This window comes from Hippoglossus hippoglossus, chromosome 6, assembly GCF_009819705.1.
Source record: "Hippoglossus hippoglossus isolate fHipHip1 chromosome 6, fHipHip1.pri, whole genome shotgun sequence".
Lineage (NCBI taxonomy): Eukaryota > Metazoa > Chordata > Actinopteri > Pleuronectiformes > Pleuronectidae > Hippoglossus > Hippoglossus hippoglossus.
In genome coordinates this window covers 15,024,904-15,047,757 of record NC_047156.1, presented here as the reverse complement: position 1 = coordinate 15,047,757, position 22,854 = coordinate 15,024,904, and the positions used below count along the sequence as shown (strand labels likewise).

Below are 22,854 nucleotides of genomic sequence, written 5' to 3'. Positions count from 1 at the left end.
TGGATGAAGTTTTGTGTGAACTCACCTGCAGCAGCTGCAACAACCGGAACAGACGCGATGATCCCGGTGCTCCCGGTCCAATCGGAGGCAGGGGAGAGGTGGGTCTTTGGACAGTTTGGCTCCGTCTGATTGGATGGTCAGTGAGCAGGGCACTGATTGGCTTGTCAGGTATAAATTGAAACCAACAGCATGGTTAAGGACCGGAAGTAAAAATCCCATTAATTTCGGGAATAGAAATATTGTAACAATTCAGAGGTAAACTCACCACAAGCTACGAGACTGGGAAACGATGTTTTATGCTTCTGTAGAGCCCACAAGTCTGTATGATATCAACCAGTTTTAAGAAAAACGTGTTTTATTTGCAATGTCAACAGGAGTAGTGCATTACCCACAATTCCCAAGTGCAACAGCGACGTCTCTGATTGGTGAAGCATACTGTTACCATGGAAATGATTACTACAACCGCGAAAATCACGTGTCCTTTTAAAAATAAACTTGGTTAATTAGCAAAATAAGCAAGCAATAACAAACAGAAATAAATAGATCTACAATGCCAGGGAGTATTTACACACGTTAACACAAACAAATGAAAACTGTGTTAAAGTAAACAGATATAACTAATAAAACAATTACTCATATTAAAATTATATCAATATATTAAATTTGGTGCAAAGATTGAAGGTTTTTACTGCTTTGCTATTAGAGGAGGTAGACAATGAACTCCTATAGAACCCTGCTTCCCTTTTAAAAACACAAAAATAATTTCTTTTTCAGTACGTTAGAGAAAAATGATGAAGTTGCAAAGAAAAAAATGAAAACAAAAAACCTGACAGGTGTCATGCTGCCTGTAGCATCATCTAGCATGACCGGTTTGGCGGTGGGTCAGTGATGTTCTGGGGAGGCATATCCTTGGAGGGTCACACAGACCTCTATGTCATAGCCAACGGTACCCTGACTGCTGTTAGGTACCAGGAGGAAATCCTCAGAGAGATTGTCAGAGCTCTGTGCAGTGGGCCCTGGGTTCCCTCCTGGTGCAGGACAATGCCCGGCCTCATGTTGCCAGAGTGTGTCGGCAGTTACTGCACGACAACCTGGCCCTCACATTCCTCTGACCTCAATCCAATTGAGCCCCTAGGGGACGTTATGTATCAGTGCATCCGACGCCGCCAAGTACCACCACAGACGGTGCAGGAGCTCACTGTTGCCCTGATCGAGGTCTGGTAGTAAATCCCCCAGGACACCATCCGCCGACTCATCAGGAACATGCCCAGATGTGGTTATGAATCAAGCCCTCAATGGGTTGATGATTTTGGTTTCCACTGACCGTCGTTACATAATTTTGTTCTCAACAAATTAAACAATGTCCATCAGTAAAGATTTTCAACTTGAATAATTAGTTCATCAAGATCTAATGTGTGATTTAAGTATTTTTGGGAGCAGTGTATTTTAGCCATAGCTGGACGACACGAGTGATGTCACAGTCTGCTTTGACCCAGAATGAGACATTTGTCCAGCTTCTAGATTGATTGCTATGAAATGTTGTGCATCCAAGATTCCCAGTCAATGAATCCTACTGAAAGGTGAAGCCTGGACTCATCTCTAGTGCCACACTGAGGTTGACATTTCAGAGTGAAATTACAAGGGGCGACATTCAATTTATAAATGATATTTAAGGTCCCCGGAGGAAGCACCCTTTGGTGATCCTCTGTTTCCTGTGGCACCAGGTTCAAGTTTTAACTTACCCTTTAGAGTTTTATGACTTTGAACACAATTTGGTCCCAGTTTCCAGGTGATGCTCTGACTTTTGACTTAGTGGCACAGTACAGTTGCTTTCTTCTTATGTGTTCATCCCTGTCCGATTGTTTGACGTTTGTTTGTTTGTAAGAAAGTTTACACTAAAACTACTGGACTTGGACTGATTACCACAAATTTGCCGTTGAGGGTCAGAAAAGAACCCATTGCCTTTTGGTGCTGATCTGAATCAGGGGGCAGATCCAGGATTTCTTTCCCACTTTCTTTTTCACAATCATGGATCTTTATGAAAAAAATATCAGGCACATATTTTTAGGGAACTGATGAGTGATGAGACACTTGAGTCTGTGTCATTTGGTACAGTTTGATTGAATTTAAGGAGACAGTTGGGCCTCGGCAGAGTTGTGGGCTCTACTACTGAGTGTCATTCTCTTTTCAGTTCATTAACGAAATAAATCAACAACATTTGGATGGTTTACTGTGACATTTGCTTCAAACATTCATGAATCCCAGAGAATTATTTTCAAGTAACTGTGATCCCCTCACGTTTTATTCATACACTTTTAGATACAGAAATGCAAACTGATAGTGATAAAGTATATAATTAATAAAACATTTACTTATATTCAAATTATATCAACGTATTACATTTTTTAAACAAAGATTGAAGGTTTTTACCACTTTTCTAGGAGGTAGACAATGAACTCCTACAGAACTCTGCTACCTTTTTAAAAACCCCAAAAGACGGCAAAAACCTAAAATCTAAAAAATTCCAAATGAAAAGTAAAATAAAAAAACAAACGATGAAGCACAGCTGACGATGTGCAGTGTGCGGTCTAAGTGCTTTGTTGTAAGTGTCCCACGGACATGTGATGGTTCAGTGACAGTTCCTGGACACAAATATCACAGTCCACCCTCAGTCCTGGTGGGAGCCCGAAGCCTAACCCTCTTCCCCTCTTTGCCCTGCGCAGGAACAGAAACACACAGACTTCACATCTGATATCAGCTGATGAAAACTCTTTGCAGTAACTGTGTTGCATCATTTACGATGTACGAGTTGTATGTGAGAATACTTCCATAGTTTTCCCTTGGGGGACACTCAGGGTTGAGCCCATTATGGAGCCGCCTCCCCATCTCAGCTTTGTAGTAATATCTGGCCTGCTGGTCTTTTGACAGCACCTTCCACTGTGGACACACAACAACACAAGTGCAACTACAGGCATAACAACTTATTATATAAATTATATAAATCCACTGTTTGAATTTTGATTTGTTCCCCGGTCACGTGAGTGAATAAAGTCATTCAAAAGAACAAAACTTATTATCAAGAACCATCGCTGGAGGAACATTTTAAGTGTTGTCTTGGATGCTGCTCGATGACTGACGGCAGAAAATCTTTGACCAAACTGTGTTTGTGTGACACTGAGCAGCTCAAACATAGAAAGTGAAGACACTTACTCTCTGTCCAATGATGCGGTTCACAGCTGCAAAGTCAGTTGTTTTTATTTGGGCCACAACCAAAGGCCTCTGCTCCTTCATAAAAATCCCGAACGCGTGAGGCGGCTGCTTGATGTACGACCGTCTGTTGTCCTGCTCACACTTTCTGTTTCTATGGATAAACAGAACAAGAGGGAAAATTGCTACGATGTAAAACTGTGAGGTAAGAAAAGAACAACAAAGTCAACTGGGATCTTGACACACAAATAAATATAAATGCAAGAAATTTGACTGTGATTGGATTATGAGTCTGGTTTTGTTATGGTCTTCCAGTTGGTGCCGCAGACGATGAACCAGTCGGGTGGACTTACTGTGTAATGCGGGCGTTTGCAGAAGGATTTCGAAGAAGCAAAAGGAAGAGCTGTCCTTGGTGGATACCCATAAGCCACCTTTCCATCCCTGGATAAACACAATCAGACAGATACATTAGATAACTGAAGTGTGTTTGAAGATGCAGAGGCTTTATGTGTTTATTTACATTTATGTGTGAGCGATACATACACAAATCCAACAGGAACCAGGTTCTGCTCCAGGCCTTGAGGAAGTCTCACTGTTGGAATGTTTCTGTACTGGAGATATTCCAGTTCAGCAGGAATCCTCCATGGCGGCACCCAGCTGATTGGAGCTTCTCCATCCAGTCCACACAGAGCGCATCTCTGAGGGTGGGGGACAAAACCGTACATGGCAGGGACAGGAGGTAGAGGATTGGGTGCGCCTCGAATAACCTCCATCACTACCTCATATGGAGGTGGAGGCTGGTATATGTCCCCAAATATGTCCTCCATCACTGCCGGTGCTGTGTCCTGCACTTCAGATAAAGGTAGAGGGTTGGATAGGCCTCCAAATATTTCCTCCATCACTGCCGGTGCTGTGTCCTGCACTTCAGGTGAAGGTAGAGGATTGGATATGCCTCCAAATATATCCTCGATCACTGCCTGGGCTGTGTCCTGCACTTCCTTCCACGCCATCTCCGACAACAGTCGGAACTTAACTGCTCCTCTAATAACAATGCATCCTGGCCGGGTGGCCTCCAGACCACTGCTAGCAGCCTGAAGTTGTGTACTTTTGATTTATATGTGAAATAATGCAGAGCATCCAAGCTTTTCAATTTCCATTGGATGAATGTCAAATGTCATTGACTTAACTGCATTAGCATAGATGTTATTTGGATATTATAGGTTCGTCACTTTAGTAACTGCAAGCAATAGCATTGATTTATTTAAGATCTCAATGTTATTCCAATGACATCCCCGGCAAAACATTTTGTTGTGTCATTTTACATTGACGACTACCGATGACGTAACGGCTCCCCTGATCCAGGTCTCGGAGGAGATCCCCAGGACACCATCCGCATACTCATCAGGAACATGCCCAGATGTTGTCAGGAGTGCATACAGGCACGCAGAGGCCATACACACTGAGTCAGCCTACGATTTAAATTTTTTACTTTGATTCTGTTTTGAATTTGTTACATCATTTGTTCTCAAAGTGTATATATATATATATATATATAAAAATAAATAAATGGTCACAAGATAAATCAGAGTATACATCATGCTTGTGCAGCTATTCTTATTAGGAGTTTACATTGACTTGGAATTCATTTTGGACAACCAAACCAAAACCTTATCCCCCTAACCAGGACCTCAGAAATTAAGTAGTCTCATCAGGACTGAGCTTTGGTCCCCATGAGGTACACTAGTCCTGACAAGGTCTGTGTCTATGCTTGAAAAGGTCCTGAAGAGGTAAACTCAAAAACTCACACACAAAGACAGACCAACTAGAGAGTGAAAGACTTTTATTAGAAAACGATGACAGCCTACAAGACAAATTTAGCCAGCATCTGCACAGGAAACAAAATAAAAACCAGGATGAAATTCCTTTTCACGAGATTTTGGAAAACACCGGGCAAAACAAGCATCATAGAAACTAAAATGTGGTACTGAAAAACATACCAATACAGGAAGAGTGTACTCAGCAGCTTTCCACATGAAAGAAAATACAATTTGTCCAGGGATTAGTGTGACATCTTGCTCTGATCCTTCCTTAATAAATCGACAGATCCCACACAATCCGCTCTCCGAAGGCTGTTTGTAATCCCGTCCTTTCCACAGTCTCCAAACTTCCACAAACAAAAGGCTCCTAAAATAAAAATCCTTAAACTGCCTTGCGGTGGTACTCTGGAGGGGCAACTTCATAGTCACTTGCATTGAACAGCGTCGCCGAGTTCTTTACAAGGTACCTGGAACGGAGCAACATTTAACTAATGTTTGCTGCAGATGAATCAATACGAGTTTTTATTCACAGCTTTGTGAAAGCTTGAGTACTCACTTGAGAAAGTCTTGTAGATAACTGAGCAGGAGTGCAAGGCTCTTCTCGTCCAGCGGAGTGTACGCCAGCATGGCTCCGATTCTCACTTTCAAAACCAAACAAAAGAGTTTTACACACCACACAACCGGTAACCTTTATTCATAATACCTTTCTATTTCCACTTCACTGGTTCAATTCTTATAAAGCAGCGCAGAACACAGGTCATAAAGCTAAAGAAATGTGAACATTGATCTTTTCAAAATGAAGGTAAAAGCAGCTACAGGCTGCAACTCGCGTTTCTGTTCTATGTACAACAAATAATTCAATAGCAGGTTAGGAAGCTGTTCTGTTGGCTTGAAATGTACAACAGTTCAGATTTTGTTTTACATGTCCATCTCATTGAAGCCAGTGTTGATTTTCTAAATATTAACCAATTTATAAAAGTTTTTTTTGAGTCAGAAATCAAGATCGTGAGTTAAACATCAGAAAAGATCCCTGTGTCTAAAGAGGCAGAGATCTCATTGCAGATGTGGTATTTTATCCTGTCAGATTGGAAGCTACGGTTTAATGCTTTTAAAGCTTAGATGAGGGTTAGGTAGCGAGCTTGAGACTTAAGGCTGAGTGTCAATTTACATCATATCAAACAGTGTCAACTTTTGATACCCGAGTGCATCTGGATGAGAGGGTAACAGAGGATAGAGGGAAACGTGAGTCCACACTTCAGGTCAGTGGGTTCACACGAAAGCTAAAGACGAAGAATAGGTTAACTTGATTCTACAGCGAGAGGCAGGGGACTGGTGAGAAGAATGTTGTTAAAAAATATTGCAACAGTGTTTGTACCGAAGAGTCTGAGTAGATGAGGAGCGCCATAGATCTGAGACATGGATGTATCCGTGTGATTGGCCAGGATGTCTGCATACTGCGGCCTCTCAAATTTGTAGAGAAGTTGTGTCCCCAGCATGACGTTGAAATATTCCCGGATACCAGCAACCACTTCGTTCACAGCAAACTCCCTGAGCGGTGAAAAGAAGAAAATGTTTAATCTTTACAACACAAAGAACTGGGAAATGGAAAAAAGAAGGTCGCATGTTTTGGGATTTCAGAATGTGAAAAATGAGTATTTTTACTTGCTGTCAGAATTTCCTCTTGATCTCTTGTAATTTGCATAATCTTCAAGAACTGCATCAATGGACTTTTTGGCAGGTAGGTGGAAGAGCTAACAACATAGAACAAAGAGACAAAATGCACATTATGTAACATTAATAAATAAAATGCTGTGAAAACGGTGACATCTTTAAATCACTGGTGACTGACCTGTTTTTGCCGTGTAATTAGGTCCCAGTCATCCACAAGCCACGGTTTCAACTCCTCAGGGATTTTTACTTTAACCTCCACTCGATTAATGAAGGTTTCCTCCTGAACAGATTTCAGAAATTAGACTCTCGACTTTCTACGAAACAGCAGCAAGTACATATTTAAGCATCTTACTCAGATACTTTCAGTGCAGCTCAGTATCAATTTACATTAAAGGGCAAATTAAAGGAACCACCAACCAAAACAATAACAGGTTAATAGATTTGTGAACTCACACTTTCAACAGTTGGGTCAACACGTGCCCTTTTCTTTCGTGGAGGGTGGGTTGGGTCTCCTCCTGAACTTGTCCCTTCGCCTGGTCCAGGAGCTTCACAAAGATAAAAAGAATTTACTGTAATTAAATTCATAAAAGTTTTTTGCTACACCCTGTTATATGACTGTAGAAACATTTGTGCAATAAACAGGTAGAATATATTTTGGAGGGTTTTGGTTTATGTGTTTTAACAGTGTCAATTATAATTGTATACTTACTCTTCTGTTTGTTCTTTTTGGTTTTCCTACAAGAAAAAACAAAAATAGTATTAAAGTGACAATAAAAAATTAAATAACAGGTATAACACATGTTAAACAGCAGCTGACAAATAGAATACCAAATGACTTGCACTCACACATCAGTTTTCTGCGATGGAGGAGGTATCTTCTTATTCGGTGCAGCTCCCCTCATTCTTCCTTCTACATAATGGTCTCTAAAATAAGAAAGCAAAAATTGCATTAATTCAAAAATATACTCAGAAAATTGTGTGAAGACAGTTTGTCTTTCACATATGAAGAACGCAGCAGGAGATTGTCCGGATCAGACATGTTCACAACAAAAACAAAAATAAATGTCCAGAGCATTCAGGCGAGCGGAGGTGTCTGGGTCGAGCGTGCAGGAGGCAGGACGTATAAATTCCACTGCAGAAATCACACGTTTTCAGTTTACAGCACACCGACACCAGTGTCAGCTCTTATAGAATCTCATTCGCTTCTACGTCAGCATCTCCTACGTTTATGGCTCCTCTTTTTCATTCTTAGACATTTGTTTACGTTTTAAGATTTGCGTCTGTTGCATGTTAGAAACATCAACACGCCAACTTACTCGCTGTCAATTTTCCGGACATTTTCCTGCTGTATTCTCACTCACCACATTACATTGTTCTACTGAAATTTGATTAAATGTATTATTTATATATTTATGTATTGGCTCTGTGGAGCTCATAATTAACTCTTTATTGCATGACATTAAAAACAGAGAGACTGCACTTACTGATTGGCCCTCTGAAGCTCTTTCTGTTTCTGCAGATTACTGTCCACATACTTTAGCACTCTGCTTTCAGGAACCCATTCGTCCCAGCTGGAGCAGAAAGAAAATCCAACAAAGGACGAAATCAAGCACTTGTGAAATCTTCACAGTGCGAATCTTTGAGACTTGATTTAACTGAACAGAGAACTTACTTTTTATTCCAGCCGCTGTAATGAATAAAGTATTTGATCTGTTTTTCCTTGATGTTTATCTTCACACACTGCAAAAAGAGACAGGATTGGCTGTTAAAAAAGGAGAGGTCAGAGACACAGAAGATGATCACGTGATCAGAGGTTACCATGTCAGCCTACCTTAGCTTCGTAGAGCAATGGCCCATGAAAACACAGCACTCTTTCACCTGCACACAGTGGTGGTCAATTAAAATCAGCATGAGAGGAAGCCAACTACACGACTTCCACATACACACATGCTGAACGTTCATTAGAGGTTTCGGATTAGGGGAACATAAACAATTCTCCTAAAAGCCTTGGACGTCAGCCAGAACATAAGCCTTTAGTCAACCTGTGGTATGAAGTGCAGGCCTAGAAAAGGTTCAATATGTATTACATTTTATAATTTTGTCATGAAGCCAAATACAGTACATTCAAATAATAACACACGAGTAAAACAGAGAAAATGCTGACATTTGAGAAAATGTTTAACTCACTGACAGTTAACTGCATGTCCAAAGTCCAATCAATAATTAATCATCTCATCATTTATTTACATTGCACCCAGTTAAACAGAATGTGTTTCCGGTGAGACAGTCACGTTACCTCGAGGCTCAACAAACACTACATCCAACAGCCTCAGAAACAGGAAGTGTATCATGTACATTGGCTTCAGAAATGGGCTTTTCTTTTTGATACTATTAAAGCAATCAGCAGTGAATGAAAACATCAAATTACTTAATTGATATGCACTGTACCTGTCTGGATATTAGTCTGTATATATTGCTTGTATGTGTTGACTATAACAAGTCATGTGTTTTCAAAACTGGCCAGAGAAAACTGATGGAAATTATTCATTTACAGTCATTTTGCTGTTCATTAATGACCATTGTCATTAATGAACAAGAAATGAAACGGTCCACCCTCGAACCTCGTCTTTCCTCTAAAAGGCTAATTGACCTCTCAGGGGACACGCAGGTGTCCACCGTGCTCTCGGTGTCTCTGATAGAGAGCAGTAGTGATCTGTATAAGAGAAGGACTGCGGTGAGCCCGTGAACACCACATGAATGATGCTCCAGCCTGGAGCTAGCTGACCACAACATGGCTGCAATCCGGAGCCCAGGCTGCGCTGCTACCGGGCCGCCGCCGCCGCTGCGCTGTGTTGGAGGGTTACACACTCAACACGGAACCAATGTGGCGAACAACCGGGACGAGGAGCCGCTTCGTGGGCTCGCATCAACAATGAAAGCTAACGGCGCTAGCTGCTCGGCGGCAGCGTCACTGTCAGCTAGCGGCTAGCCAGCTAACGTTCCCAGCGGCCGCGGCTCTGACAGAGGGCGCGGAGCCAGCCGGGGAGGAAACAGAGAGGTTGTTACCTTCTTGAAATTTAGGCTTCGGGTCCTGTTTCGGCGCCATTCACGGATTAAACTAACAAAATATGGGGAAAATCGCCAGCTCCCATTCCAGTCTGAGACGGCGCCGCTTTCTACATACGTCATGACCAGCGAGGTGACGTATTAAAACTGCGACGTGAGATGCGACCTCAGGGAAACGCGCTGTGATTCAGATCGAAGCTCTTACGCATTTTATTTCCCGCAAAGTTTTCTTTGGGTATATTTTTTAAAATTTTGACTTCTGAAAAGAACCCGAATGAACATATGGTGTCCACAGACTGTACGATGATGTCATTATGTCAAGTGAAGTGTGTTTGCAGGATAAATATAAGGAAATATAAGACAATACTTCAATAAGTTTAGCTGTGCAGTTTGTTGATAGATTGAGTTGATGATGCAGATTTGTAAATGAAAAAGTTCAACATCTATTTAAAATATGCAACTTTATTTCCTGATTAGATTTCTAACCCCTGTTTTCTCTCTCTTTTAATGCATTTTTATCATTTTGTTGTATGTTCATGTTTTGTATCTTCATACTCAGTCTGGTTTTAAATACTATGTTTGTATTGACAACTTATTGCCTTAAAAAAATGATGACCATTTGCAAAAGAAACACCTAAAAACGGAAAGGACTTGCCTCCAAATGAAATGTATGAAATGAAAATAAAACACCCTTGTAAATCTATTTGTACTTAACATTGTGTTCAATTCCTCTGGCACAGATTTTAATTAGCGTTTTTTTTTACAGAAGTAAGAGGAATGTCCTGGCTAAAAATAAGTAGTAAAGCCAATAGCCAAGTCAATACTAGTTTAGATGGTTTTGATCAATTTGATCAAAGGTATCCAGGAAATTTCTACTAACAAGAAAAAATAATTTGTAAAATATGGGTTTCATATTGTATTTATGTATTTAATCATTTCTGAAAACTGCACAGCTACTATAAGGCTGCAAAATGACTAATTACCTCTGGTCTCAGGATATTTTACCATGAACTACTTCAGATAGACTGCTATGCTCTTTTCAAATGGAATAAAAAAATATCTCATTTCAGACTATAAGACTTTCAAGATGTTATAGTTCTATATTAAAAAAAAATTCAATGTGACCCTAATGCTACACTGTGTGGGATTTTCTGCATCTGTCCATTCTTATACTAAATCTTGAATGTATATTCTTGTACACAGGTCTCTCTTGAAAATTATACAACCACAGTAATTCTTTCTTATTTATTATACATGAACAGATAAGATAAATAAACCAAATTTATAAATCATATTTTAAAAACCACATTCATTGTGGAAATGCTTTGGCCCCGTAATTTTATTTTCAGAAAACAAAAAAATCATTACTGAGTGTAATGTAAATGTTAACTGGAAACCCCCAAATGATCAGAAACACAACTTGAGACATGTTGTCTTCAGAGTCAACTACAGTCCTGCTCCTGTGCCTCTTCCTCTGCAGTCACAGCAGCGAGGCCACAACAACTACAAACTCAGTTCAGTGTTTCACACAGTGGCAACAGACATCAAACTTTCCTCCAAATTCTCACCTGTCTGTGAGGACTTTTTACTTTTTTGCATTTAAAAATATATAATGAATAACTTTAATTATGGCTTTGCATGGAACTGAGCAGACATTAACACTATTACAGACATATGAATGTTGTCGTTCCTGTAGATGTGTGTTGCAATAAAGCAGTCCGTTATAGAGCAAGTAATTTGCCGCAATAAAATCATAGTTTTAAAGCATTTAATTATCATAAATGAATAAATTGATACCTTTGAAAAAAAGCATGGTATAATATGAAACTTTTGATTTGCATTTGATGGCTCAATGAACCCAACATCTAATGATCATGATTAATGATTAATAAAAAGATAATTTGCCATTTAATTATCACACAGCATTTTCTTATTCTGTCCATAATTGTAAATTAATTATTTAATTGAAAAAATGAAACGGCAAATTTCATTTTGAAAAGGCTTTTAAAACTGTACTTATTGCTACTTCATCCAAGTGAACTCATGCAGCAGCAGGAGCTCCTGCTAAAAGCCTTTCTTGAATTAAGTGTAATTCCCTCTTGATTCCCTTTTTTTAATTATTGTTTTTATATTTTAAAGACAGATTATCAACTGACAAATTCATCTTGTTGCTGTAGAAAGGAGATATAAAACACCTTTTAGATTTTTCATGGAACGGCCTTCACCATACTTAGAAATTCTAAGGGAAGTTCAAATACGATTAACAGTTTTTAAATCTCACTGATCACTAGAGACACTCAACAAGCTAAAAACTCAAGGTCCCTGACTGTTTCAGTTATAGATTCACAAATGAGTTCTGACGACAATCTAACACCTCAGTATCTGCTGTGCACTTCGAATCATTTCATTTTCAGTGACAGTTTGTTTAAAACAAGGATGCAACCTTTTTCTTTAACAATACAGATATTGATAACTCTATTGTGAGCATGTTCTGTAGTGAAGAGTTTAAAAGGTGTGATTGATTTTAGGGTTTTTGCCAAACAACAAATTGAATTCAAAGTAAATCTTACAGCAGAATGTGACAGAATGAGCTGAATGAGTTCTGCCCTAAGACCGACTACAGAGATGCACTTTCTTATATCTGTTTAATTCTTACAAATATCAAACAGCACAGTAGACCTTGTAGCGGTTCAAAATGATCAAAGCCTCTAATGAGTTATTGACATCATCTGATAATAAAACGGACAGAGAAACAAAAAATGATACATTGCGTGTCAAGCAACAATGACATTTTTAAATAGCATTAATTATATAATTACAAAAGAAATATCACATACAATGACAGCAATGCATATCCACGAATCAACAAATGCTGGAAATATATATGATAATAATAAATAATCCTAATTGTAAGCACAAGTAAAGAAAAATTAAGGGAGGGGGTGTGTCCATCCTAACTTCAATAGTTTTGAACTTCTAGGCCAAAATGCATGTTGTGATACACTTGAAGACTAAGCTATCACAGATATCTTAATTAAAGGCTGTTGTAAATACACTAAACAACAAAAACATGGGGCTATGCTAATCCTGTGGACTCTAAGAACCAGCATAGCACTCTAACAGGTGAGCTTTCAGGTAATTCGCAGATACATGCAAAGCTGAAAACTACTCGTGTTTTTAATGCAACTGTGAACGCTTCACAGCTCCATACAAACCTTTAGGTAAAAAAAAGAAGAAGAAAGCAAGTGCTAAAATCAAACATAAAGATATCATGAAATGTCATTAACCCACTTGCACTCGCTGAACACTTTTTAAGCCTTTCAATTAAATAAATACTTTAAGTGGACCAGAAACTAGCCTTGTCTTGAAAGCGGAGAAGGAATTTGTCGACTGGCAACTTCACTGTCGTTCACTGTGTATATTTTTTAAACATGTAATAGAGCATTAGAGCAGCTGTGCTTTAAAAAAAGACACAATACTGCAGTTCTTAAATGTGTATAAAGGTCCAATTGTGTCACTTACCAAGAGAAGGCTGCTTGCTGGACTAGAGCCATTCACACACTGAAAAAACCTGCTCTTACAATACTGACTTACTCCCAATTTATATGTGTGTTAAATAGAGTATGAACTCTGATTTGACTGACAGAAAGGAGAAGGAAACGAGTGCAGGGTCATGACAACAGAAGGATGTAGCGTTTGCTTTTGCAAATTCTAGTGGCAACGGTTCCTCGAGGCATAGGGAATGCTTCTTTAAAAAACAGCATACATCCAACATAACTTACATCATAAATAATTCCTTAAAAATAATATGACCACAGCATGAATGTCTTCCAGAAAAATCTACAGTGATGGCGTAAATGGCCAGATCTTTCTGTTGTCAAAACATTGTCTTTGACAGAAATGATGCCATTTAGAAAATAGAGAAAGTGTTACACATTTTTCCTGTTTTGCTGTAACTTGTCTTTTGTACATCTATAACAATGCCCATTTTCTTTATATTCTAAATATCATGTTCCATAAGGTGTCACCTTACTGGGTTCTGTGCATGTAACATACTGAAATAATGCCATTGACATGGAATATCGAAACAAAACTGTAAAAACCAGGTACAAAAGATACAATATAATCAAAGGACCACATGAAGAGGTGTGAAAAAGTCTTCAGTATTCACAGAAAAATATCAACTGAAGTAACTCACTGGACAAGAAGCGTCCTAAGTTTATATACATATGATAAGTAAAATTGAAAATAGATTTTCCTCTCTGTACATAGGACTGTATTCTTTCGTCTTCCTCTTCCTTATTTACAAAGTACTCCTGTTCTCGAGGTCCCCCGTGTCTTTCAGTTCTGTGTGGGTCTAGTCAAGAGAGATAACGTCAGATATGGAGCCATAAATGGCCGCTGCAGCTTCCACCGAGGACCTCGACAATCCTGAGAGGGCGTGGCTGTCCCTGTCTCGGTCTCTGTCTTTGTCTCGGTCCCGCAGACTGCTGGACGACACCAAACTGCTGGTGCTGCCACTGTTGCTGCCTCCGTTGGTGGCTGCCAGCGTGCTGCTCCCCGGGGTGCCCGGTGGCTCCCGTAGCATCTGAGAGGAGCCGTACGGCAGGAAACGGTTGAGGAGCAGCTCGTGGTCCTCGGACGCCGATGCAGCTGCTGCGGCGGCCATCACCATGTTGTAATGCTAACAGAAAAAGAGGAAAGCAACAGTTACCCAACAACCAAGCTTATACTGAAGTATGATGCTGCCTTGTGACATTACATTCTAGTTCAGAGGCTGTTTGTATGAAACATAGGGCAAAAAGTAGCTTCTAAGCGACAGATTTAGGAGAAAAACACAAAAATATATGGGTTTGGAGTAAAACACATTTAAACTGTAAAATTACCCCTCGAGTCTTTGAGAAGTTAAAAGTGCTGAGCTCAGTATCTCAGCCATCTGACAGAATTACTACCTCCGCCAAGGAAGTTATGTTTTTATCCCTGTTCCGTTTGTTTGTACGCAGGATTATCAAAAAACTACTGGACAATTACAAAGAAGAAGTGTGGAAGGATGTGGTATGGGTCCGTCACATTTAGGTGCAGATCCAGGAATTTTTATTTATGACTTTCTTTATCATTGCGAGACACGATTTTTGGACATTGTCACTGATTTCCCAGGGAATTATTTATGGATCTTGATTAAAAAAAAAAACAGGCATGTTTAGAGGACATATATCTATGATTCTTGGCAATTTGGTGCAGCTTGATTGGATTTAAGGAGACAGTTGGGCCCTGGCGGAGCTATGCGCTCTACTAAGTGCCATTCTAATTACTTCAGTGTTCTTCAGACTGCACTGTGTGAATAAGACTCGAGAGGAAACTATTTGCTGCGACACTGACTGTTACTGAGTAAGGTAACTGTAAGTATACCTGATTGTCGCCTTGGAGGAAGGAGAAGAAATTTAGATCTGCAAGAAAAGAAAGAAGTCTCAGTCCAATAACATTCATCATATTTGTTGTTACAAGCTGATTGAACAAACAAACAACAACAATACCTGGCAGGTCACTAGTTGTGTGGTAATAGTGGCGGTAGTCCTGGATAAGAGGTGGAGGAGGAGGAATGTAGCTTGTCTCCACAGAGGGCATGCTGGGAGCTCTGCTCACAGGTGAGGCCTGGCTGTGTAGGTTCAAAACCCTGAGAGGAAACAACATAATCATGTTAATGACAAAAAGCAGCAACACAACACTTCCTGCTTGTGGTGTGGTGACTCACCCTTTGTTTGGAGGTGGAGAGACTGGTGAAAGTGAGGGACAGGCCCTTTTAGGAGGCGGCTCATCATCAGGTTCTTCCTCCGAGGAGCTGTCCAGCGTGAGATCAATCACATCAACCTTCTTGTTGTTATCGTGAGATGACCCCCGTTTTAGATCATGGGTATCTGTCGAATCTGAGAAGAAACAGCTTAGTTACTCTCTGCCCACAGATCTCAATGACGTGAGCACATGTACAAAATGTGAAGTCTATGTGCTACTTACCGCTGTCGACACCATTATACGAAGCAGACACCTCCTGCACCTCTTTCTTTGACCTCATGGGGGACCAGTTTCCATCTTCTTTGAACTGGATTTCATCACAGTCAGAACAACTACTCAAGATTTCCATGAACAACCTGTGAAAACATCATGATATTTCAATACAGGTTTTTTTTGTGGAATTAATTACAATCCTCTTCAGACCTGATATTAATATCTTCGATCCGATTACAAGAGGACATCTCCGAATACATCTGTTCACACCTGGTCTTAGAATGTCTCCACAAGCATTTCTGTCATCGGTGTTGATAAAGACCAAATGTCCCTTTTAAGCAGTTCAGTGTGTGCATTTCATTGTGTGAGGGAGAGCGTGGAGCTGAGAGAGGCTCAGCAAATCAATGTACAGCTCTGCTATAAAAAAAATAAAAAAAGATCAATATGCGTGGGTGTTAATATTGTGGCTGTGGCATCAAATAAATCTGTGTGTGGGGAAACTGAGAACTGTAAAAAATACTATTGGTTCATTGTGAAAGTGTGAGCTGGCCAGAGGACGTAAGCAGAGTAAACAGTCATACTGTATACTTCACTTGCTGAAAAAGATCAAAAAGGATTCATGCAGCAGATGAAGCAGTGTTGTGCTCACCCGTCAATTATGAGGTGCTCATATGGAGCCTTCTTGTCGCAGACTGGACAAACCCAGGTCGGCTTCTTCTCATTCATTTGGATGTAAAGCGTAGCGTCAAAGCACTGAAGGTGTGAGCATGTTAATGCTCTGCAAGGGATTGTCAGCCTCATCTTCCCCAGCTTTAAAAAACAAACAAAGGGAAACACAGGATCAAAATCCCTCTCTCATACGCTATACAATACAAGCATTTACGACAAATTATAGCAGAAGCAATAATATAGTTCCCCAACACTTCTTCATTTCCCCCCCCCCTTACACAATAGAAATGTTCTTTATGAAGCAGTATAGTAGTGAATTGTATTTACAGGACAAAGGAGAGAGACTCGTAGACTGGTGGTGGCGATTTCACTCTCTGGATCTGCCGTCAGTTTTTCTTTGACTGTGAGAAAGAATAAGAAAAACACAAGGATTAAATACAAGAATGAAGACGGTTGAATAAAAAAAGAAGAGTGAAATATGTTGATTTATTCATTAGGACCCCAATCTAGCTTCTAATACCCTCACTGATACACACAGAATACAGCTGACAATACAAGACAAACACCACACTTGGATTTACTGTATAGCTCCACACAGTAAACAAATGGAGTTTTCCTGGAATCACAGAGGAACTTAAGCCCAAGCAGCATTTACTTCCCTTTTTATGTCCTAAGTTTAATTCCTGGAAATTCCAATCTATCATTATATGAAATAAGAACATGTATGTGGCAAAGCTAGTTCAACGTTTTCACAATAAAATTAAGTGGTGACTTACTTAAAGCTCTTGAGTGGTCAGGGTTCCTAATTCCTTTGGCCCTTAGTCTTTGCAGCAACACTGCAGACGACTGCTGTCTTACCAAATAAACAGCCATGGAAAAACTCTGATAAAAGAGATAAAAAAACAGTGAGTAAAAAGGTCAAATATCCTCCTCAAGGCTTCGGAGGAAAAAGGAAAACAGTTTGTGGTACGAGAGCTGTTTCATAACACTTGGCCAATATTCTGTTATGGATCTTCTTACCCTCCCAATTTCTGAGGTCCATGACACCACAATTGTGTTAGGGACTGTGGTGGACAATCGCACGAGAGAGGTTATGTTAATAGGACGACTGGGCCTTTTTGGTTCAACTCCATTTTTGGTGGGAGGAAGATATCCCTGCAGAAAAAATATCAAACATCAATGACTTGAATTGTCAGTGGTTGTATATGGAGCCAAAAGAGAGATTAACGACAAACTGTGTGGACTCACCGGCAGATTACAGGGTTTGCCGTTCACCTTCACACACAGATTAGAGGGGAAATGATCCTCCTGGGGACAGCTCGTCTCCGATAAACAAAATCTGAAAATAAGGAAAGTAGATTACGTAAAGTGATAAATTTAATGTCAAAAGTAATTTGTTTCTGTTGCCACTGTCACAAAAAGGTTGGCTTGCTTGATTTATTTTTACCATGTCAGTTGTGTCAAGTACAGCCATCTCCATCTATGATATAGGAGAGCACTTCTTAAAGGATGGCAGTCATCCCAACACTGAATATTTAATCCTGCAACTGTGCTTTGACCGGATTGTTCATTCTTTTTTTTTTTTATCATTAATTTCTTATAAAATGGCTTAAGTTCAATGTGTTTCAAAACTTGTGAATGTGAATCCAAGACACAGACATGCCCTGCACGCCTCATCCCACAGCTCAGAACCTGTTCTCATGGTAAATCATCTTGATTTCTAGCTTTGGTATTTAACATCACCTGTAAATTAAAGTTAAACCTTTTTATTTTTCTATTTAATGTTTTTATTTTTTTTACTTTGTAAATCTTAATATTAAAGTGAACCTTAACCACAGGGATGTTTATATGATGGGCAGTTAGGTTTTAAGACAAAAACATAATGAAGTAATGGAACTGTACAAGTGACATGGACGTTTTTAGTTCAAAACTGAGAATAGCTTTAAACAATACTCACTTTAGAGCAAATGTACATCTTAAATAAAACAGAAGGGTTTTGTGCTCAGAAGAAAAGTATGATAGTTAGACATACCTTAACTGGACTTGAACAGCAAAGTCACATTTAGTCGCAGATATGTCCCTAAAGGATAAAAAGAGAAGTCAGGTCACACTGGTGAGAACAGTTAAGCACAGATATTGAATAACTACACAGTTTACTGTAATTGATAGGTGTCAGATAAAACCTGCTTTCTTGAGTAAACACATGTAAAAGGGTTTGACAGCTACAATGCTCTCACTGTATTATTTGTTATTCCCTTTGAGCTGAAGACAATTTGCACCAGAGCTTTCTCACTTACATGGAGCTGCTGATTTGTTGAACTTGTTGTGGTGTTAATGCGAAGGCATAACATGATTCCTGGAACCGTTGACTATTGTCTGAGGCTACGAAAAAGAAATTAGAAACAGAACATCACAGTCAGGGGACAAATCTACAGAAAACACTAATCACTAATGTGATCACATATTGGACTTTCACAATGCTCCATCAGTAAACACATGAGAGAGAAGTGTTATCACTGGACCCAGAGCTCAGCATGAAGTGGTGGACTCACCCAGGCTGGTTGGCTTAATGAGCTCATCCAGCACGTCATAGAATGGTAGTCTCTGGAGTTTGACATCAGGGTGTACTGGGTGCAGGGCAGAGGGGAGGTGAGGCAGACTCAGCTCATGTTTAGGCCCAAGTAAAGAAACAGGCAGCAGAGGTGACGGCGAACCGTGGCTGTCAAACCCCAGCTGAGCGAGGCCAGCGGGCAGGCTGGAGGCAGAGTGAACGCCAGGCAGGGCCAGGTCCACTGGCGAAACCATTTTGGTTGGGAAGCGCCGTCTGTAGAGCTCCTTGATCTTCATCTGGACCGCAGGACTGCAACCAGCCTTGAGTAGGTGGAGAGCTTTGGTCAAAAGTTCATGTTTGCGTCCGTGCTTATTCCGCCCTGCATACCCCAACAACACCTGGAGCTCCGAAACTCGAAGGCTCATTACCATTTGCTGGTGAAAAATAAAGAGTGGGAAAATGGTCTATTATACCCCGGAGAACACATAATTGCTACACTGATGTAAAGAAACACAATTTCTTTAGACTTTAAACATGATTTGTTTAAAACATAATATCAAAGCTGATTGGCTGATCCTGAATATCCTTTGCTATCTTGCGAATTGTCCATAGAAGACAAATATAATATAGTAGTATACATAGTCTTTGACATGTGTCCCACTATCTGTTTTTGTAAACGAAGACGAACATATGAACGTCATTCTACAATAAATGTAACAAACACACCCACTCTGAGATTACTTCTTCCTCAATCTAGTTTGTCAAATCCATAATCTATAAATCTCCCGACCCGCAAGTGATAACACAGGATGTGGACACAATAACACAAATATCTGTACAAAAGAATTGAATCCAATACAGCGTCACAGAAATGTTGATTCAGCTTTGGTTATCTTTTCAGAAAGTAGAGTGTGATCTTGTATTATATGACATGAAGGACATTGTTATTTTTTGTTGTAGGAGGTTCTCAAAAACAGAAACATCTTACAACAACACATAATCTAATACCCGTGTTAATACTTGTAATTCTCCGGAAAATAACAAACATCCTAATGCCATTAATTTAAGCAACGCCACATGTTTAGGTCCACCCAGTATAATAACAATCCCTTGTCCCTGCTAGTGAACAAATCAAACACTTGATGTTAGATTTAAAAAGCCAACCTGATATTATGAAGCCTAGAAACAGACGTAACTGTCAAACTTTGATGACCAGTCGAGGTAATCTGTGAATTTGTTAGCACAGTTAGCCCCGAGAGAAACAGCAAAAGGTAAATATTTGAGTAACAGTAAACATCCTGATGACGCTTGAAATCTAGCCACATACCTTCAGACATACGTAGAACAAATAGTCGATGTTAATAAATGACTATTGAGCTCTTGGATTTAGTTAAATGTCTTATTAGCGGTGCTGCACTCATGTATTTACTGTATTTACTGAGTTTAAATGACACAGATTATTTAATCGTCTGGTGAATGTAGTGTCAACAGAGCAGAGATTAGTTCAGGGAGGGAAACAATCAAAACAAGGATGTTTCGCGTTAATATCGATAGCTGCTGTGTATTGATTACCTAAACTGAATAGATAGGAAGAAGGAGACATTATAAAGCAGCTAACAGCGCCTGAACGATACAGGTGTCATCCGATTTAAACACTTACATTTACATTGTTTACTTCATCCCGTGTGTTTGAATAGTAACCATCAACGTGGGTCAACATCAATCCTATGCAGGCTGTGGATTATTTCTGTATTTAAGGGGGGTTTCACATTGTATCTGCTCAAGAGATGAGAGGTTGGAAGCTAAACGGCGCTCGGCTTCCAGGGAATAGACAGAGCCCGTTTTTTTGAAAGAGACACAGCGGTCCGGTCTGCGAATCCCGGATACTATCAGGTGGATGGAACTACGGAGCTGCTGAGCTCAAAAGCGCTGACGTGACTGTGTCTTTGGTCTTTTCCTGAAAGCGATATGTGGCCTTATCTGCAGGGGACCGCGGGGACAGCCTAACGCAGCGTCGGCAACAATAACAAAGCTAATGCTAACGAGCTAGCCAGTCAGCTAACAGGCTGTTCGGGCCTCCCTGCCTCGCTGTTTCGTTGGGCGCTTCAATCACACCGCTCCTCGCCTCTCTGCTGTCGAACAACAACGACGCTTCGGTTTGAACGTGAAATATCGCAATGGGAAACGTCTATTTGTCAAGCTACGGTAGAGGCTAGCTTTACCTTCAGTTCCGCACTCTCCGCCATCTTGTTGTACTGGCTGCGCATGCGCAACAGCCAGCCTCAAGGGACAGAGAGGATTCAAAATAGTCCGTCGCTTCTCGGCAGCGGGCAGCAGGGGGCGCTGCCGGAGCACAGACAAATACACAGGGAACCGCTGAAGAAACTTTATAAACAAACCACTCACACCCAGCGTGTGTGAGGCGTGTACACAAAACATACAAAATAACACTTCTTATTCTTCCAAGACCGCAACTGTTAATCAATTATTTTTAGGCTACTTCTTCACAGTGTTACGGTGCTTGTACTTTACTTTTGTATTTTCTTTAAAGGTTTGCTGAAGATTTAACATATCTCCATATAATAAAAGGCTTGGACCCAAGATTAAACCAGAAGTTAACAACCTAAATGGCTTTTAACTCCCTACAAAAAAAAGACCCAACAGCTCATTCATTCATTAAATGTCTCTGAATTGTCAGCAGTTATACTGGTTTTATTCAAATAGCCAAATCAAATATCTGATGAGGTGGCTCAAAATGTTCTACTCGAATAAATGAATAAATAAATATATGTGTAGAGAAAAGACACAAACAACAGAAGTGGATTGTGTGTATTGATGACTGATTTTCCTCTTTTCACAGTGAATCAGTAGGAGGCGCTATGACCCTTAGTAAATATTGACATATGGAGCTGTTCAGGCTGGGACACTGATCATGTGTCAGAATTTCGGTGCTGATTGGACAATTCACAGTGGAGTTATGACAACTTTGTCTCCTTTGGCGAAGGATCAACCTTCGCCCTACCTCAATGTTTACACGGTTTGAGGAAATGTCACGATTCTGACCATGGTCATATGACTTGTCTGAGATCATTTGAGCTGTATATTGTATAACAGCCAGGAGCAGTGCATCAAGGTAAAAAAAATGTCACTTCCTATTACTACAAACCTGTAGTTTGAGGGAGATTGAACAAAGTACACGGAAGTTACAGCAATTTCGTGTGTAATAGCACGCCACTAACATGGTACTGACAAAAACTCAGAGTTTCCATAATACTTCATCATCAATGTCTTGAAGCCCTTCTGAGAAAGTTTGACATGGTTGTGGTCTATAGACTAGGAGGAATACATCAAAGTTTAAGACGTGCAAAAAACAAGATATTTCCGGTTGCCACTAGGGGCGCTGTGATTTTAATTCATGATTTTGTGTGTAGATGTCATCAGGCCGGGGCTCTTGTCATACATGTCCAGTTTGGAGTCAATTGGACCATGAATGTCCGAGATATAACAACCTTGTGTTTTGATGGTGATTCATCAAAATTTGACGCCACTCCACGGTCACACCGTTTGACGAAAACTCACAATTTGAGTTAGTTTCAATCTGCAAGGAGTCAAGATGACACTCACCGAATTTGAAGTTGATCTGATGAAAGCTCTATGAGGAGTTTGTTTTAAATGGCCAAAATGGCCAACTTCCTGTTGCATTAATCAAAGTGGTGCTAGGAACTTTTTTTTCCTCCGGTCATGATACACGTTTACCGAATTTTGTGCTGCGCTTTAGGAGGCGCTGTTGAGCCATTTTGCGACGCCTATTTCAAATTACTCCAGAATACGTACATTTAAATCAGGCCTGACACGAAGTTTGGTGAGTTT

General features: G+C 40.1%; 2 protein-coding genes across 4 annotated transcripts; both read right to left on the bottom strand.

The window, feature by feature from the left end:
• Positions 1-5,030: 5,030 nt before the first annotated feature.
• morf4l1 (mortality factor 4 like 1) lies at positions 5,031-9,940 on the bottom strand. Its single transcript, XM_034588741.1, has 12 exons — positions 9,762-9,940; positions 8,527-8,573; positions 8,368-8,435; positions 8,180-8,266; positions 7,542-7,619; positions 7,405-7,430; positions 7,149-7,240; positions 6,874-6,975; positions 6,687-6,775; positions 6,400-6,572; positions 5,581-5,665; positions 5,031-5,491 (listed from the first exon to the last, which is right to left on the bottom strand). Exons 1-12 carry the CDS (start codon positions 9,799-9,801, stop codon positions 5,407-5,409), a joined length of 972 nt encoding a protein of 323 aa, XP_034444632.1. The 5' UTR covers positions 9,802-9,940; the 3' UTR covers positions 5,031-5,406.
• Positions 9,941-12,389: 2,449 nt separating this feature from the next.
• pias1b (protein inhibitor of activated STAT, 1b) lies at positions 12,390-21,316 on the bottom strand. 3 transcript variants are annotated; one of them, XM_034587679.1, is made up of 14 exons: positions 21,207-21,316; positions 18,986-19,418; positions 18,731-18,815; positions 18,466-18,513; positions 17,682-17,772; positions 17,454-17,588; positions 17,210-17,315; positions 16,761-16,834; positions 16,414-16,574; positions 15,774-15,907; positions 15,514-15,685; positions 15,296-15,435; positions 15,171-15,208; positions 12,390-14,445 (listed from the first exon to the last, which is right to left on the bottom strand). In XM_034587679.1, exons 1-14 carry the CDS (start codon positions 21,249-21,251, stop codon positions 14,119-14,121), a joined length of 1,989 nt encoding a protein of 662 aa, XP_034443570.1. In that variant the 5' UTR covers positions 21,252-21,316; the 3' UTR covers positions 12,390-14,118. The 3 variants fall into 3 exon arrangements, with proteins under 3 accessions (XP_034443570.1, XP_034443569.1, XP_034443571.1); XM_034587678.1 differs by having other exon boundaries at positions 20,645-21,251; XM_034587680.1 differs by lacking the exon at positions 21,207-21,316 and adding an exon at positions 20,149-20,166 and having other exon boundaries at positions 18,986-19,304.
• Between the last annotated feature and the right edge of the window lie 1,538 nt (positions 21,317-22,854).